The following is a 20,096-nucleotide window of genomic DNA, read 5'->3' on the forward strand; positions in this document are numbered from 1 at the left end:
CTTGCTGCGGGTGATTATTTGATCTACCTCTATGCAGACGACACCATTCTGTATACACCTGGCCCTTCTTTGGACACTATGCTAACAAACCTCCAGACGAGCTTCAATGCCATACAACACTCCTTCCGAGGCCTCCAACTGCTCATAAATGCAAGTAAAACAAAGTGCATTCTCTTCAACCGATTGCTGCCCTCACCCTCCCACCCTCCCAGCATCACTACTCTGGATGGTTCTGACTTAGAATTTGTGGACAACTACAAGTACCTAGGTGTCTGGTTAGACTGTAAACTCTCCTTCCAGGCTCACATTAAGCATCTCCAAAATTAAATCTAGAATCGGCTTCCTATTTCGCAAACAAAGCCTCCTTCACTCATGTTGCCAAACATACCCTCGTAAAACTGACCATCCTACCGATTCTTGACTTCGGTGATGTCATTTACAAAATAGCTTCCAACACTCTACTCAACAAACTGGATGTAGTCTATCACAGTGCCATCCTTTTGTCACCAAACCCCATATACTATCCACCACTGCGACCTGTATGCTCTCTGGCCCTGACTACATATTCGTTGTCAAACCCACTGGCTCCAGGTCATCTATAAGTCTCTGCTAGGTAAAGCTCTGCCTTATCTCAGCTCACTGGTCACCATAGCAACACCCGCACGTAGCACGCGCTCCAGCAGGTATATTTCACTGTTCATCCCCAAAGCCAACACTTACTTTGGCCCTCACTAACTTTAAGCATCAGCTGTCAGAGCAGTTTACCGATCACTGTACCTGTACACAGCCAATCTGTAAATAGCACACCCAACTACCTCATCACCATATTGTTATTTATCCTCTTGCTCATCTGCACCCCAGTATCTCTACTTGTACATCATCATCTGCACATCTATCACTCTGGTGTTAATGCTAAATTGTAATTATTTTGCCTCTATGGCCTATTTATTGCCTTACATCCCTACTCTTTTACATTTGCACACAATGTACATAGATTTTCTATTGTGTTATTGACTGTACATTTGTTTATGTGTAACTCTGTGTTGTTGTTTTTGTAGCACTGCTTTGCTTTATCTTGGCCAGGTCGCAGTTGTAAATGAGAACTTGCTCTCAACTGGCCTACCTGGTTAAATAAAGGTGAAATAAAATTCAAATAAATATTGTGATATTTGTTATGAATAAAGTGTGCTTTCTTTGGACCAAAACTCTTCTTTTCTTTTCTTATAAACAAATTGTACTACAGTGTATTGACAATTCTTCAAAGTGTCCACCAGAAGGAATTTTATAAGGTATTTTGGTATGACAATGCATCCTATGACGCAGGACTATATTGTAACCATATAGTGTCCAGGCACCCTGGACCCTTCGACCACAGTAAAAGTCCAGCAACACTTTCTATAACCCAGCTTGTTGTTCAAACTCATCTGATTTGTATTCTAGGGACTCTAATGATTAGACTGGACCCTTGTTTTATGAACACACAATCAACGTTTTTTCCAATACAGTGCTATATTGGTACAGTGTATTGCATTGGGGGCTATGGAGGGGGCGGAGTGAAAGCCAGCAGCAGGCTGTGCAACATAGTCCCCCTCCAAAACAAATCATATTTGGTTAGTAGAGACCCTACTGAGTATTTCCCACCCCACTTTAGCAGAGACAGGTAGCAAGGTTCTCTCTACAGTGCTATATTTGTACTGTATATTGTCCAGGTGCCCATGCAACATATTTGACCATAGTAAAAGTCCAGCAACACTTGCTATGACCTAACTTTTTGTTCTAGCTCACCTGTTTTGTATTCTGGGGGCTCTAGTGAGTGCACCTATCCAGTGTATGTGAGAAAAATATATGTATATTTTTTTATTTTTGACTCTGGTTGTATGGACACACAATCAAATGTTTTTCCTGTACAATGCAATCTGTTTGTGAAATACAATAAAAATACAGTAAGACTTTTCTTAACATTACATTTAAAAATCACAAACTTAAACAATAACACCGGTAAATAAACAATAATAATATGATCAAAATAATTATGTATTTATTACATTTTTTATTGTATATATTTTTCTACCAGTAGGCTATTATTAAGGTCTTGACATGAATTTACTTACGTTCCAACCATTTGTTAATGTGCTCCACCTTATAACATTCTTTATCTTATATAAAGTAGTAATTCTCTGCAAAAAAGGATTGATTTCATATCATACACATAACGTTTTAGCGCGGAGAACAAGGCATCAACCGACATGGTCACTCTGTTTCTAGCTAGCTCCTAGCCAACTTTGCAGTATTTTGTTTTTTGCTCAGAACGTTTCTTGTAGTATTACCTACAGACAGAAATAACCTTTGGATATTAGATCGGCGGTCACTCACCAGAATTTCGAGCAGATATTTGACTTCCCTGACTTGGATCCTTTGTTTGAACTTCACGAGGTAGCTCTATTCATCCTGGGGGCTGCACCAAAATGCTGCCCCCGGAGAAAAGGTAGAAGGAGTGGAGCCCTAGTCAGACTCAGGCAGCGTGCATACCAACCACCGTTTACGAGTATATTACTCGCTAACGTTCAGTCCCTGGACATCAAAGTAGACGAGCTCAGGGCGAGGATCCCCCTCCAGAGAGAAATCAGGGACTGTAAACATACTCTGTTTTACAGAAGCATGGCTCTCTCTGGAGATATTGTCCCTGTCGATTCAGCCAGCGGGGTTCTACGTCAATCGCGTGGACAGGAAGAAAGTCCGAGAAAAATAAAGGCAGAGGGGTTTGTTTCATGATTAACAACTCATGGTGTGACTGTGGTAACGTACAGGAACTCAAGTCTTTTTGTTTTCCCAATCTGGAATACTTTACCATCAAATGCTGACCTCATTACCCCCCAAGATAATTTTCTTCGGTCATCATCACTGCCATTTAATCCATGCATCAAGATTGTTTTGATCACGCAGACTGGGAAATGTTACGGGTTGCCTCTGAGAATAGTATTGAAGTATACAATGACTCTGTGACTGGGTTAATCAGGAAGTGCATAGAGGATGTTGTTCCCACTGTGATGACTAGCACTTTTCCAAACCAAAACCCATGGACAGATGGCAGCATTCGAGCAAAACTGAAAATATAAACCACCACATTTAACCATGGCAAGGTGACTGGGAACATGGACGTGTATAAACAGACCAGCTACGTCCTCCGTAAGGCAATCAGAGGCTAAACGAGGAGGTGAGAACCGGAGTGGTGGAGTGGTGCTGGGAAAATATCCTCTCCCTCAACGTCAACAAAACGAAGGAGCTAATCGTGGACTGCAGGGGACAACAGAGCGAGCACGCCCAACGCATCACTGGGGCCACATTGCCTGCCCTCCAGGACATCTACAGCACCCATTGTCACAGGAAGGCCAAGAATATCATAAAGAACCTCAGCCACACGAGCCATTGGCCTGTTCACGCTGTTAGAAGGTGGAGGCAATACAGTTGCATCAAAGCTGGGACCAAGAATGAGAAACCTCCATCTCCAGGCCATCAGACTGTCAAACAGTCACCACTAGCCTTAGTCCTAGCCGGCTACCACCCAGTACTCTGCCTTAAGAGACTGCTGCCCTATGTACATAGTCATTGGACACTAGTCACTTTAATATTTTTTTTACATACTATTTCACCCACTTTATATGTATATACTGTATTCTTGTCATAGATCATCCTATAACTACTGCTGTACACACCTTTTCTATTCATATACTTTCCATACTGTCATTACACACCATTATATGTATATATACATTACACACCTATACATTATCTGTATATATTCTTATATTCCAGGCTTTGACATTGCACATTCTGATATTTTTTTATTTCTTTATATCTTTTTTCTGGATTATGGGTGTATTTTTTTTATTGCTAGGTATTACTGGTAAAGTGAAAGGGGGATACCTAGTCAGTTGTACAACGGAATGCCTTCAACTGAAATGTGTCTTCGACATCTTCTGAATCAGAGAAGTGCGGAGGTCTGCCTTAATCGACATCCACGTCTTCGGCGCCCGGGGAACAGTGGGTTAGCTGCCTTGCTCAGGGGCAGAACGACAGATTTTTTTACCTTGTCAGCTCGGGGATTAGATCCAGAAACCTTTCGGTTACTGGCCCAACACTCTATTGCTATCTGAGCAGCTAACCGATCTCTGCAGCTGTACATAGTATATCGGTAAATAGCCCACCAAATTTTACCTACCTCATCCCCATACTGTTTATATTTATTTACTTTTCTGCTCTTTTGCACACCAATATCTCTACCTATACATGACCATCTGATCATTTATCACTCCAGTGTTAATCTGCAGAATTGTAATTATTCGGCTACCTCCTCATGCCTTTTGCACACAATGTATATAGACTCTCTTTTTTTCTACTGTGTTATTGACTTGTTAATTGTTTACTCCTTGTCTGTTCACACTGCTATGCTTTATCTTGGCCAGGTCGCAGAACTTGTTCTCAACTAGCCTACCTGGTTAAATAAAGGTGAAATAAAATAAAATAAACATAAATTCTGACCAAATGCTGTTCATTCATGATATTGTTTGAATCATGTATAGAGTAATGACATACAGTCGACTTCTGATGAAGAATGAATTCTCCCAGATCATCCTATACTTATGATAACCACTGGTTGTCTACATGAAGTAATCGTTTCCCTTTACTACTGGTCTGTAGGCTGCCTTGAAGCGTAGTAAACCTCCCATCCGGCTGGCGGGGCTGTTGTACATTTCGGGGCTCGCTACCCACTAAAAACAAAGAACGTTCTCAAATTCCTTGACTAGAACGCGGAAGTAGGATTGGAGACGACTTTGTTAAGACAAACCAGTACAAAGAGAACAAGTTTTAGCATGTCTTCATTAAGAGAAATCCCAGATCACATTTGTAGGCGACGATGGCTAGCTAAGGTCATGCGTAGAATTGCGTCATCGGGTCGTCTCGTGTCGAACTGAGCATGCGCCAGCTCTTAAATCAAAGGCACTCCTTCGATATTAAGTTGTTTTTGACCTAAATGAAAATGTGTGACTTTCACGAGGTTGAAGTAATTACATGTTCAACTGCTTAAAACATTGACTCGAATCTAGGTTGTACCTCTAGATTTCGAGAATTTTATTCAACCAAGGAATAATTTTTACCCTTCTGTCATTGACTTGTCAAACCACGGCTTGGTCCGTTTCGCAAGTCTCGCGACCTTTGGGTGGAGTAAACAAAGACACACTACTGACTGAACTGAACAGGCTACCGAACCCTCAATCGACCGAAATGTCTCAACTACAGTTGTTGCGTGTATTTTTAAATGAGCGTTTAATGGCGGCTGCTGTGGAGATTTTCGGGGCAGTTGAGAAAACGGTAGTGGAGTACGAGGAGGAGAATGATCGGCTACGGAGACTTCTGCGGGTCACATCGGAGATAACACTATGCAGAAAAGGTTCTTATGTAATTTAGCTATGTAGATTCACTGATAGCTAGCTATAGTTCTACCGAATTAACTATTTAAGCTAACAGGAATCAAACATTTTAATATATTTTTAACCCCTAGGCAACCCTGGTCCTGGAGCGCCGCAGTCACTTCATGTTTTTGATCTAACCGACCTGGAAGACCAGGTGTTTTGAATTTAGGCAATCATTGAACTGATTAATTAGTTCAGTTGGTCAGGTGTGGTGGCTAGTTGAAACAAAATCCTGCGGCACTCCAGGAAACAAGTTGCCTACCCTAAACAGTTACCAACATATTTTTGCCCTCAATGAGAAACTTATTGGAAAAAGCAACAATCATAGTTTGAGTTTATTTATTCTTGCTCACAGATAAAACTGAAGAAATGCAGAATTTATATTACTAATAATTGCAAAACACTCATTTAAAATACATAACACATAATACTGAACACTTGAAACATTAACAGGACATTTTTCATGATGGAAATTGAAGTATTAATGTGATTTTTAAAACATAATTTTGGGGCCTGCGGTTCGTACGGGCAGTTATACAGGACAGTTTGTGGCTGTTACTCAGGAGCCTGGTGGTGCAGTTACCTTTGAGGGAGCAGGTCATTCAGCAGGCCACCACCCTTTGCCTTCTGGTGGTGTAACTGTGGAGCCAGGAAAGTAACCTTGGACACAGGAGCTTTGTGTGATTTTGATCAAAGGCTTTGGACAAGTTTATCAGCAAGTTACACCCTCACCATTGTTGGTTTTCTGGAGTCTGTAGCTGTCAGCCAGGAGTGTGGCTTTCACAAGGGTGGTAGTAGTGCTAGACTTGGTAGGTAGGCATACTGATTCGTGCACTCTGATAAAACTGTTGGCATTAGTTATTTTTAAATGATGAAGCTCCTGGATTTTTCCAAGGCATGAAGTTAGAGAGATGGGCCTCCAGTCACTCGTTGTACATGGGTTTGACACTTTAGATATTGGACATACATTGGCAATCTTCCAGGCAGCAGGAATAGTCCCCCTGCCAATAGGAGGTGTTAACTATGTGTGTGATGACAGGGGCTAGATCTCCTGCTCTTTTAGTAGCCAGGCTGGAATGCCATCAGGATCACACGCTTTATGTGGGCTGAGTCTGGTCAGAGCTTGCTTTATCTGGCCAATGCTGCACAGCTCAACCTGCCTGTAGGCATGAGCAGGGGCAAAATGCCAAGCGGTGGAGTGCTTGTCCATGCCTCAGCAAAAAACATCAGCCATGTCGTCGTCTTCAATTCCCCCAACCTGTATTCTCCCTCCTGGTGTTGTTTTTCATCCCAGTCCTTTGTTAATGAAGTCCCATCATTCCTTAGGGTTTTACTTCTATAGATCGTGGATTTCAAATTTGTAGTAGTTTGTCTTTGCTTCCTTGATAAGCATTTGTGCTGTGTTTCTGTATTTTCTCAATTTCATTGTTTTTCCCCATCTGTTGAAAATATGTATTTTCCTGATGGCAGCCTTTATTCGTTCAGTCATCCAGGGCTTGTCCAGTGTTTCTTATTGGCATGCATACATCATGTGCAGTTTGAATGCAGGAGTGTAACGTCTCCACCTTTGCATCGATGCTCTCCACCTCATATATGGCAGACCACGCAGTACTGGCCATACATGGTGCCAAGGCCTCCTGTCTGTTCTGGGTTACCAGACATTATTCTTTCCCGTTGCACCTCGCTTCTCCCTCCTGATGTTGTGTTTGAGGAGAACAGCAGACATTTGTGATCACTGGATCCGAGAGGAGCAAGTACAGTGGGGGTGTTGCAGCAATTCTTCATATTTGTAAGGATCAGATCTAGGATGGTGTCCCCTCTGGTCTTGTCTTTGACCACTTGTTTCATGTCTGGATGGGAGTTTGTCAGCATCTTGATGGGCAGGTGATTAAAGTCCCCACACAGGATGAGACCCATTTGGGGAGAGGACATCCTGATCACATCGACAGTGTTTATGAGATAACACTTCAGCAGAACACTGGATTTTTTCATTTGCCCATGGTGGATGGTAGAGGACTCCCACTTCCAGAGTTGAAACTGAGCTGCGGAGTCGTTTAGGACGGAGCTGAAGCCACATACACTCAAATACCTATTTCTCTAGGTCAGTTCTTCTCTTTTCCTGCATACTGTGATTCACATACATAGCAACACCCCATCCTCTCATCCCCTCTCTGGACCTGTCATTTCTGAGCAGCTGATAGTCTTGTATGAAAAGAGATTCATCTAGGATATTTTCGTGGGCCCAAGTTTCAGTGACACATCCAATGTCTGCATTTACTGATTGAAGAAGCAGTTCAAATTCATCCACTTTGTTTATCAATGATCTTTAATTCGGAACATTTGGAGTCTCTGGGGCTTTTTTGGACATATTTGCGACTTTGCATAATACATTTAGAACTCTGCATTCAAGTGAGTGATTGTATTGATGTATTTTAGATTTGTTACCTTCTATTGTCAGTGTTATGTTCTGTTAATTACTGATGTCCCCTTTAAAGATGGAGCACCCTTGGTCATGCGCAGTGTTGTTCTATGTTATTCTGGTACTAACTCGTTTGAGTAAATGTGAAGCTCCAGTTCAATTGCTTGTATTCCGAGTCTTTCTTATTACATAAATAAGTACTAAGTGTTAAGACACAACAATGGCGACGAGGATGATTACCTGCAGTGTGCATCACGAATACAGATGGAGTTCGTAGGAAGAGAGGAAGATTTTGACCCTGTAGCACAACAGCTAGCAAGCAGTGAAGACGAGCGGAGAGCTGACGAGAACGAGGCGGCAGATCAAAGACCCGTGGAGCCGGAGGTAAAGGGAATGGCTAGCATCGGGAAAATAGATGTGTTTGACGACACGCAAGACAACTGGGCAACTTACATTGAACGACATTGCTGATAACAAAAGAGTACCAGCGTTGAGTTTAATTGGCCCAAAAACATACAGTTTGCTAAGAGATCTGACTGCTCCTCTGAAGCCCTCAAATAAAACATTCACAGAGATTGTGGAGATATTGCAAAATCACCTATCACCTAAACCACTCCTCATCGCGGAACGTTTTCGTTTCCACAAGAGAGATCAGAATGAGGGGGAGGGTGTTAGCACATATGTAGCAGTGTTGAAGAAACTGTCTGAACATTGCCAGTTTGGAGAGAACCTAAATGATACTAAGGGATAGATTTGTTTGTGGACTGAAACATGAACACATTCAAAAACGTTTGCTCACAGAATCAGAGCTCACGTTTGCAAAGGCTGTTGAAATTGCTGTGGCTATGGAAATCGCGACTAAAGATGCATTTGAGTTGCAAAGTAAAAGAAGTACTGACCTGTCACAAATTTCCCTGCACAAGTTTTCATGCAGTCGACAGCGCCCCCATGTGGCCGAAAATGCAACAGGTGTGACAGAATGGTCACAGAGCAGAGGACTGCCGTTTCAAAGACTAAATTTGTCACAAATGCAGTAGAAGGGGGCACATTCAAAGAGCATGCAAAGCAAAATTCAGTCACAACAGGAAAACTGAGAAAATGAAAGGGTATCTGCCTCTAACCCTAGGAAGCTCTTTGCAACCTTCTCCTCCCTCCTGAATCCTCCTCCCCCTCCCCCCCCCCTCCTCCCTCTCTGCAGATGACTTCGTCAACCATTTTGAAAAGAAGGTCGACGACATCCGATCCTCGTTTGCTAAGTCAAACGACACCGCTGGTTCTGCTCACACTGCCCTACCCTGTGCTCTGACCTCTTTCTCCCCTCTCTCTCCAGATGAAATCTCGCGTCTTGTGACGGCCGGCCGCCCTACAACCTGCCCGCTTGACCCTATCCCCTCCTCTCTTCTCCAGACCATTTCCGGAGACCTCCTCCCTTACCTCACCTCGCTCATCAACTCATCCCTGACCGCTGGCTACGTCCCTTCCGTCTTCAAGAGAGCGAGAGTTGCACCCCTTCTGAAAAAACCTACACTCGATCCCTCCGATGTCAACAACTACAGACCAGTATCCCTTCTTTCTTTTCTCTCCAAAACTCTTGAACGTGCCGTCCTTGGCCAGCTCTCCCGCTATCTCTCTCAGAATGACCTTCTTGATCCAAATCAGTCAGGTTTCAAGACTAGTCATTCAACTGAGACTGCTCTTCTCTGTATCACGGAGGCGCTCCGCACTGCTAAAGCTAACTCTCTCTCCTCTGCTCTCATCCTTCTAGACCTATCGGCTGCCTTCGATACTGTGAACCATCAGATCCTCCTCTCCACCCTCTCCGAGTTGGGCATCTCCGGCGCGGCCCACGCTTGGATTGCGTCCTACCTGACAGGTCGCTCCTACCAGGTGGCGTGGCGAGAATCCGTCTCCACACCACGTGCTCTCACCACTGGTGTCCCCCAGGGCTCTGTTCTAGGCCCTCTCCTATTCTCGCTAAACACCAAGTCACTTGGCTCTGTCATAACCTCACATGGTCTCTCCTATCATTGCTATGCAGACGACACACAATTAATCTTCTCCTTTCCCCTTCTGATGACCAGGTGGCGAATCGCATCTCTGCATGTCTGGCAGACATATCCGTGTGGATGACGGATCACCACCTCAAGCTGAACCTCGGCAAGACGGAGCTGCTCTTCCTCCCGGGAAGGACTGCCCGTTCCATGATCTCGCCATCACGGTTGACAACTCCATTGTGTCCTCCTCCCAGAGCGCTAAGAACCTTGGCGTGATCCTGGACAACACCCTGTCGTTCTCAACTAACATCAAGGCGGTGGCCCGTTCCTGTAGGTTCATGCTCTACAACATCCGCAGAGTACGACCCTGCCTCACACAGGAAGCGGCGCAGGTCCTAATCCAGGCACTTGTCATCTCCCGTCTGGATTACTGCAACTCGCTGTTGGCTGGGCTCCTGCCTGTGCCATTAAACCCCTACAACTCATCCAGAACGCCGCAGCCCGTCTGGTGTTCAACCTTCCCAAGTTCTCTCACGTCACCCCGCTCCTCCGCTCCCTCCACTGGCTTCCAGTTGAAGCTCGCATCCGCTACAAGACCATGGTGCTTGCCTACGGAGCTGTGAGGGGAACGGCACCTCAGTACCTCCAGGCTCTGATCAGGCCCTACACCCAAACAAGGGCACTGCGTTCATCCACCTCTGGCCTGCTCGCCTCCCTACCACTGAGGAAGTACAGCTCCCGCTCAGCCCAGTCAAAACTGTTCGCTGCTCTGGCCCCCCAATGGTGGAACAAACTCCCTCACGACGCCAGGACAGCGGAGTCAATCACCACCTTCCGGAGACACCTGAAACCCCACCTCTTTAAGGAATACCTAGGATAGGATAAAGTAATCCCTCTCACCCCCTCCCCTGAAAAGATTTAGATGCACTACTGTTCCACTGGAGGTCATAAGGTGAATGCACCAATTTGTAAGTCGCTCTGGATAAGAGCGTCTGCTAAATGACTTAAATGTAAATGTAAATGGGTATGTGAATGCACTAGCAGAGAACAGTGGCAGTGATTCAGATGAATGATTAATTGGTACAATGGAGTTAAACACAGTGCCTTCTCCCAGCAGTAGCATAATATGGGTGACACCAGATATCGAAGGCAAACCCCTCAAAATGGAGCTGGACACAGGATCTGCAGTGTCTATAATTTCCACTACCGTCTACAATGAGCACTTTAAGGCTATCAAGCTGAAGAACACAAATGTGTTGCTGAAGACATACTCAGGAGAGAGATTGAGCCCAATGGGGGCGTTGCAGGTCAGAGTGCATTATGGGGGGCAAACACAGCAGTTACAGCTGTATGTGGTGCCTGGAACTGGCCCCCCATTATTTGGCAGGGAATGGCTTTCAAAAATAAAGCTGAACTGGTGTGACTTGAAAATGCTCCACACGTTCCAGTCCAAAGAGAATGGTACAGACCAAACACTGGAACACTTGCGGAAGAAATACAACACAGTTTTCAGTGATCAGATGGGAACAGTAAAAGGCTTCACAGCAAATCTTGTACTAAGAGATGATGCAACCCCAAAATTCTGCAAAGCCAGATCTGTTCCATACTCCCTAAGACCAAAGGTGGAAGCGGAAATCGATCGCTTGCAGGATACAGGGATCCTGACGAAAGTGGACAGAAGCGAATGGGCCACACCCATAGTTCCTATTGTGAAGAAAGACGGGTCTGTTAGAATGTGTGGGGACTTCAAGGTAACTGTGAATTCAATGTTGCATGTGGACCAATACCCCCTACCACAACTGGATGACATCTTTGCTGCACTAGCTGGTGGGAAACACTTCAGTAAAATCTATCTGAAACAGGCTTACCTGCAGCTACCGGTTGAAGAGTTCAAAACAGTACCTGACAATAAACACACACAAAGGTCTATACAGGTATAACCGCCTGTTTTTTGGCATTGCATCAGCCCCAGCCATTTGGCAACGAACTATGGACCAGATTTTGCAAGGAATCCCAGGAACCCAGTGTATCCTGGATGACATGATCATAACAGGACGCACCGACAAAGAGCACCTGGCTAACCTGGAAGAGGTCCTGAAAAGACTGAAAGAGTATGGTCTACAGGCAAACTTAAAGAAGTGTGAGTTCTTCAAAGACAAGATTGTCTTCTGTGGACATGAGATTGACTGTAATGGATTGCACAAAACACAGGACAAAATCGAGGCAGTGGTACAGACACCACGACCACAAAATATCACAGAAGTGAGATCTTTCACGGGACTGATCAATTACTACAGAAGATTCCTCCCAAACCTTTCAGCAGTACTCCAGCCTCTAAATCAGCTCCTGGAAAAGAATAGGACATGGCGGTGGACAGAGCAGTGTGAAAATGCATTTTTGGAGGCAAAACGGCTCATAACATCTGAACAGGTCCTGATGCATTACGACCCTGAAATGCCAGTGAAGTTGGCTTGTGATGCGTCCCCTTATGGCTTAGGTGCGGTCCTTTCACACACACTGAAAGATGGGTCAGAGAGGCCAGTTGCATTCGCGTCACAAACATTGAATGATGCAGAGAAAAACTACTCACAAATCGACAAAGAAGCACTGGCACTAGTGTGGGGCGTCAAGAAATTCCACCCATACCTCCTATATGGCAAGCGTTTCACACTGGTTACAGATCACCAGCCGTTGCTTTCCATTTTCAGTCCAAAGAAAGGCATTCCGGCAATGACAGCAGCCAGGTTACAGCGATATGCCCTGTTCCTTGCCAGTCATATGTATGACATTGAGTTTAAGCCGTCATCCCTCCACACAAATGCAGATGGATTATCCAGACTGCCGTGTACAAGAGAAAGACAAAGGAGGGTGGATGCAGTGGACATGTTCCATACCGATCAGCTCGAGGCACTACCAGTCACAAGCACAGTTATCAAACAGGAGACAAGGAAAGATGTGACCTTGTCACAAGTGTACACCTACACCATGTCAGGATGGCCAGCTACTGACAGAAAGGAGCTGACTCCGTATTTCCAGCGGAGAAATTAAATTACAACGTACCAAGGATGTTTGATGTGGGGAATGAAAGTCATGATACCCCAGAAATGCCAACATCTAGTTTTGCAGCAATTACATGAAGGTCATGTTGGAATTGTCAAAATGAAGCTGCTCGCAAGGAGCCACTTCTGGTGGCCAGGTCTGGATCAACAGATAGAAAACATGGCGAAGAACTGTAGCGGATGTTTGGAAACCCTTCACATGCCTGCTCCTGTCCCAGTCCACCCATGGGAATGGCCCGCAGAGCCATGGCAGAGAATTCATGTGGACTACGCTGGTCCCTTTGAAAAGCACATGTTTCTGGTTATAGTGGATGCCCATTCCAAATGGCCAGAGGTGTTTTGCACTGACTCCTCCACCTCAGCTCAGACGATAGAGTGTCTCAGAACAACGTTTGTACGCTTCGGTTTGCCACTGCAGCTGGTAAGTGACAACGCGCAAGCTTTTGTAAGTGACGAGTTTACAAGATTCATGACAGTAAATGGAATCAAACACTCAACCTCAGCTCCCTGCCACCAATGGGCTGGCAGAACAATTTGTGCAAACCCTAAAGCAAGGACTCCGTGCAGCAAAACGAGACAAAGGGACTTTGCAAACAAAACTGGCCAAGTTCCTGGCCTCCTACCGAAACACCCCACATGCCACGACAAATGAAAGCCCAGCCGCACTGATGTTCGGGAGGCCTCTCTGCACACAGCTGGACATCATGAAGCCAAACAGGCGTAATGAAGTGCTGAACAAACAAGCCAAGATGCTCTCCGGTGGCCGGGAGCGCCATCTCCAAACAGGACAGGAAGTGATGGTGCAAGACTACAGAAGAGGAGGGAAATGGAGGGGCCGTACACACACAAACGGGACCCAGAACTTACCAGGTTCAAGTGAGCCCAGACATAATCTGGCGGCGTCACATTAACCAAATGCATTCCACGGAAAACAGCACAACAATGGAGAGAGAACAGGAACAGAGAGCTCCTGAGAGTGACACACAGGGAACTGTAGAGGACGGTGGGGCAGTAAGGAGACCCCAGGCTGAAAGAAGGGAACGTGTTGATGAAGGTGCTGCTATAGCAGAAGCTATAATGGAACAAGCACACACTGAGGATGTGCAGGAGCCTCCAGACAATCCGAGGCGCTACCCAGAACGAAGGCACCGTCCACCAGACAGACTAGACTTATAAACAAACAAAAACTAACTGTTCAAGTTCAAATTAAAAGATGCAAAATAACTACAACAAGTTATGGGAAATGTTTCGGTTGTGGTTTGGTAAAAGTAACTCTGATTGTATAAGAGAAGGAATGTTATGTTCTGTTAATTACTGATGCCCCCTTTAAGGATGGAGCACCCTTGGTCATGCGCAGTGTTGTTTTATGTTATTCTGGTACTAACTCGTTTGAGTAAATGTGAAGCTCCAGTTCAATTGCTTGTATTCCGAGTCTTTCTTATTACATAAATAAGTACTAAGTGTTAAGACACTACAGTCAGTATTTTTCTCAATCTGCCCTTACCAGCTGTATTCCCTCTCACCCGGCTTATTGTGCACATTATCCCGAGCACTGAAGTCTATCTTGGATATGCGGTGCCAGTGGAGATGCATGTTTTTTGTAATATCGTAAAAAATGTGATGAGTATTCCACAACGTTTGTACAATCCATCGTTGTCAAAGCCATGCTTACTCCCATTAAAAGAGCAAGGAAAAGTATGCAGCGCGACAAAAAAAGCATTTCAAACATTGTAACACACTGCCTGGAAGCGTCAACCTGCTTTGTGCGCCTGCTACATTAGCAAAATATCAACTTATTTCTTACATGTACTAATTACTATTATCTGAAAGAAAAGTTGACGATGAGACTAATTTTAGCATATTCTGTAAAACAAAAAGTTAAATGTTTTCTTTGTGGCCAACTAATCAACCTATTCCGCCCCAGCCATTACCATAAGCCCGTCCTCCTCAATTAGGGTGCCACCAACCTCCTGTTTTCTGAATGGAAATCCGAGACTGTGGATTTAGTATACCTTTCGATTGGTGTGTATTCAGTTGTGGATCTCCAGCATCCATTTCGTATGATGCTGTATGTTACGATTTACAAGGGAAGGGTTAGCTAACATGCTAAGTAATTGCTAAAATGCTAAGGCAGCTGCAATCCACATTAGTACTAAAAAGCTAATTTACCATTATTTGATTATAGTATCATCTAGTTTTCACAATGTTGAAATAGATATTTGTGGTAAACAATTGCCATTTAAAGTTATACTTCATTTTATTGACAAAAAAGTGATTCATCTATTGATCCAGAGACATTGAGTTTTCTTTATTTAGCAACGCTGTAAGTGAAACAATGGAAATGGTAGCTGCTATGGTAGCTCTTAAATTCTAGGCTGCATTTAGCTCAAACCCTTCTCTTTCCACATTGTTGAGTTACAGCCTGAATTTAAAATTGATTGAGATTTTGTGTTACTGGTCTACACACAATACCCCATAATATCAAAGTGAAATTATGGCATTGGAAAACCTCCCTGGTCTTTGTGGTTGAATCTGTGTTTGAAATTCACGGCTCGACTGATGAACCTTACAATTATCTGTATGTGTGAGATACAGAGATGAGGTAGTCATTTAAAAAATCATGTTTAACACGATTATTGCACACTATGAGTCCATGCAACTTATTATGTGACTTGTTAAGCACATTTTTACTCCTGAACTTATTTAGGCTTGTCATAACAAAGGGGTGAATACTTATTGACTCAAGACATTTCAGCTATTCACTTTTAATTAATTTGTTTTAAAAAATTACTAAAAACATAATTCCACATTGACAATAGTATTGTGTGTAGGCCAGTGACAATCGCAATTTCATACATTTTTAATTCCGGCTGTAACACAACAAAATGTGGATAAAGTCAAGGGGTGTGAATACTTTCTGAAGAAACTGTGTGTGTATATATAAGTTTGGACACCTACTCATTCCAGGGTTTTTATTTTATTTGAACTATTTTCTACATTGTAGGATAATAGTGAAGAGCCACCATGCTTTTACACCTGCATTGCTTGCTGTTTGGGGTTTTAAGCTGGGTTTCTGTACAGCACTTTGATATTATCAGCGGATGTAAGAAGGGCTATATAAATAAATACATTTGATGACATCAAAACTGTGAAATAACACACACGGAATCATGTAGTAACCAAAAAAGTGTTAAACAAATACAAATTTATTTGAGATTCTTCAAAGTAGCCACCCTTTGCCTTGATGACAGCTGTGCACACTCTTGGCATTTTCTCAACCAGTTTCATGAGGAATGCTTTTCCAACAGTCTTGAAGGAGTTCCCACATATGCTGAGCACTTGTTGGCAGCTTTTCCTTCACTCTGCGGTCCAATTCATCCCAAACCATCTCAATTGGGTTGAGGCCAGGTGATTGTGGAGGCCAGGTCATCTGATGCACCACTCCATCACTCTCCTTCTTGGTCAAATAGTCATTCCACAGCCTGGAGGTGTGTGGGGTATTTGTCCTTTTGAAAAACAAATGATAGTCCCACTAAGTGCAAACCAGATGGAATGGTGTATCGCTGTGGTAGCCATGCTGGTTAAGTGTGCCTTGATTTCTAAATAAATCAGACGGTGTCACCAGCAAAGCACCATCACACCTCCTCCATGCTTCACGGTGGGAACCACACATGTGGAGATCATCCATTCACCTACTCTGCATCTCACAAAGATATGGCGGTTGGAACCAAAGAATCTCACATTTGGACTCAGATCAAAGGACTGTCGATTCTCTATGCTTAATTCAGCTGTTCTTGCCATAATATAAACAGGGTCTTTTACCAAATAGGTCAATCTTCTGTATACCAGCCCTGCCTGGTCACAACACAACTGATTGGCTCAAATGCATTAAGAAGGAAAGAAATCCCACTATTTAACTTTTAGCAAGGCACACCTGTTAATTGAAATGCATTCCAGGTGACTACCTCATGAAGCTGGTTGAGAGAATGCCAAGCGATTGCAACGCTGTCATCAAGGCAAAGGGTGGCTACTTATAAAATAGAAAATATTTTGATGTAACTTTTTTTGGGGGGGCGTTACTACATAATTCCATGTGTTTTTTCATAGTTTTGATGTCTTCACTATTATTCTACAATGTAGACAATTGTAAAAAAAAAATAAAAAAATACAAATAAAAAAACAAAGACCCTTGAGTAGGTGTGTCCAATGTTGACTGGTACTGTAAATATACACACATACAGTGCTGTTCAAAAGTTTGGGGTCACTTAGAAATGTCCATGTTTTTGAAAGAAACGCACTTTTTTTGGTCCATTTTAAAATAACATCAAATTGATCAGAAATACAGTGTAGACATTGTTAATGTTGTAAATGACTATTGTAGCTGGCAACAGCTGATTCTTAATGGAATATCTACATTGGCGGACAGAGGCCCATTATCAGCAACCATCAAGTTGATTGACAAAGTCATGATAAATTGGAAGAATTTAATAAACCACCTTTGGACTGTGAAATATTCCTCTGGGTCAAAATGACTGATTTATAATACCTAGTTTACATCACCAAATGGTGCCCAGGAAATAATTCAATCCAATTGTTACCACTCTCCCTCCAATTCAAACCAAAACATGGATGTCAATGTTTGCTCGCACATGCTTCGGTCTACTTCCTGACTGCAGCAACATGATACCTGTATTGCGAGGCTGATTAGCTAGGACAGACAGGTGTGAAACAGACAGGTGTGCGTGCAAAGCGATAACAACATACGATCCATGTACGGGGATTGTAGCATCTAATTTATGGATTTAATTATTTCCTGTGCACCACTCTGTGATGCAGAAGACCCGTTCCTTAACAGAACCATCCACCGATGACAGATATACCCTCCTAAAAGCATTGCCAAACAGGCACAGACACAGGTTGTTAAATAAGTCGCACGTTTGGCTCGTGTTATAGCCTACTGCTAGATACAATCTCGGTCTAGAAGCTGAGCCTAGCTATCTGTACTCGGGGACATCTAAAGGCTGTATAGATCATAGAAGTCTATAATTCACCTTTATGATTCAAGTGTTCTACATTAATTTTGTGGTATATAGATAACCTCTGCTCCTCCTCTCCCTCCCTCCAGACTCCCTGCAGCTCTCTCTCGCTGTCTCTGAAGAGGAGGTTCCCTCTGAGCAGCAGCACTGTGAGAAGGAGTGGAGCCACAGTCTGGGGCTGGAGGATCTAGAGCCCACACAGATTAAAGAGAAACATGAGGAACTCAGGACCAGTCAGGAGGAAGAGCAGCTTCAAGGGCTGGAGCCTGATATCATAGAGTTCAAATTCACTCCTTCCTGTGTGAAAAGTGAACGTGATCAGGAAGACCCACTTTGGTCCTTGACTCTGTCCCAAACAGTGGAGAACAGAGAGTGTGACTCTAAACTAGTGGATCCTAAACCTTTTGGCACTGTGACCCACCTAAAGGGTTATGAAATGCTCTGTGACCCTCCAGATAATCAAAACATTGTCTACAGCCACAGCTCAGCCTTAAGCAGCAACCCAGTAGGACTTGACAGAAGCCAACCATTGGATCCAAACCCACCAATGGAGGAACACTGTTCCAAACCCAGCACCACATCTATAAAAAGTCATCGCTGCTGTGACTGTGGCAAAATGTTTCCTCTCACAGCTGACCTGCAGAGGCATGTGACTCTCGCCAAGAAGAGACTCAGCGAATGTCACTTCTGCAAAAAACAGTACATTTCCACCTGTAAACTGAAGGCCCATGTCCGACTCTGTCACAGTGGGAAACCCTGCACCTGCCCCTTTTGTGGCAAGACCTTCAAACAAAAAGGAAATCTGTCCATGCACATGAGGATTCACACAGGAGAGAAACCGTTTAGCTGTGGTTACTGTGGGAAAAGCTTCAATCACAAGGGAGACCTAAGAAGACATATACTGACTCACACAGGAGAGAAACCATTTAGCTGTAATTTTTGCTGTAAGTGCTTCAATCAGAAGGGGGACCTAAGGAGGCATATACTGACTCACACAGGAGAGAAACCATTTAGCTGTGGTGAATGTGGTAAAGGCTTCATACGCAAGGAGCACTTAACTGCACATATACGGATTCACACAGTAGAGTAATCATTACACAGCAAAGTAATAATTTATCTGCGGTGACTGAAAAGCGTAAATCATAAGGGGAAGCTGAATATGTATATACAGACTCACACAGGGGAGATATAATTTAGCTGTGATGACTTCGGGGAAAGCTTCACTCAGAAGACTAATCTAACTGACCATATATGAACTCAGACAGGAGAGAAACTGTTTATCTGTGGGAAAAGCTTCAATAAGAAGGGGGACCTAATTGAGAATAAACTAATTCACACAGGAAAGAAATCACATGGATTCTCTGTCTGTGGTAAAAGATTCAAGACTAATCTTCCGACACATAAAACAACATCTACAAAGAAAGAAAACAGGATGAAAACACAAATAATAAAGAAAATCAGGACAAATATGTCTTCTGTCAGCAGATGGGTATAAAAAGGCAGGTTGTGGATAACTCTTAGAAAAGAAACAATCATTCATGCACTGGGTTTCAGAGAAATAGATACATGATGGATTTACTTTGAAAAATGCTCTTTGTAAATAAAGTTTGATTTAAATAATGAGGATATTAACAAACAGTAGTGCATGTATCATGGTAATCTCGCAGATCTGCTGTTCAAAGTCGGTTGATGTTTTCACGTCATTAGAAATAAGAATATCTGGTTTGTTTTGGAATGTCTCTCAGGGTGATGAGAAAATGGTCCGACCAATGTTATTGATTTATAAAAATGTATACTTTTCTGAAAATATCTCCTTCAATCCAAGAGAGTTTCTCATGCAGTTTTGACATAATACAGCTCAATCATGATATTGTTTGAAATGTAATGATACACAGTCGACTCCTCACGAGTGCAGTTTGTATAAGTGCAAACTCTGTTTTAAGTGTACTACAGTGTTTTTCCTGTCCCAATTCAACAACATCGACAACTCACCAGCCGGTTTATTAGGTACGCCCATCTAGTACCGGTTCGGACCCCACTTTGCCTCCAGAACAGCCTGAGCTCTTTAGGGCATCATTCTACAAGGTGTCTGAAACATTCCACAGGGATGTTGGTCT

General features: G+C 43.4%; 1 protein-coding gene across 1 annotated transcript; it reads left to right on the plus strand.

Moving 5' to 3' along the window:
• The first annotated feature begins 4,814 nt into the window (after positions 1–4,814).
• On the plus strand, positions 4,815–19,602 carry LOC115138479 (zinc finger protein OZF-like). Its single transcript, XM_029675351.2, has 2 exons — positions 4,815–5,449; positions 18,069–19,602. Exons 1-2 carry the CDS (start codon positions 5,284–5,286, stop codon positions 19,067–19,069), a joined length of 1,167 nt encoding a protein of 388 aa, XP_029531211.2. The 5' UTR covers positions 4,815–5,283; the 3' UTR covers positions 19,070–19,602.
• Positions 19,603–20,096: the final 494 nt, after the last annotated feature.

This window comes from Oncorhynchus nerka, linkage group LG12, assembly GCF_034236695.1.
Source record: "Oncorhynchus nerka isolate Pitt River linkage group LG12, Oner_Uvic_2.0, whole genome shotgun sequence".
NCBI lineage: Eukaryota > Metazoa > Chordata > Actinopteri > Salmoniformes > Salmonidae > Oncorhynchus > Oncorhynchus nerka.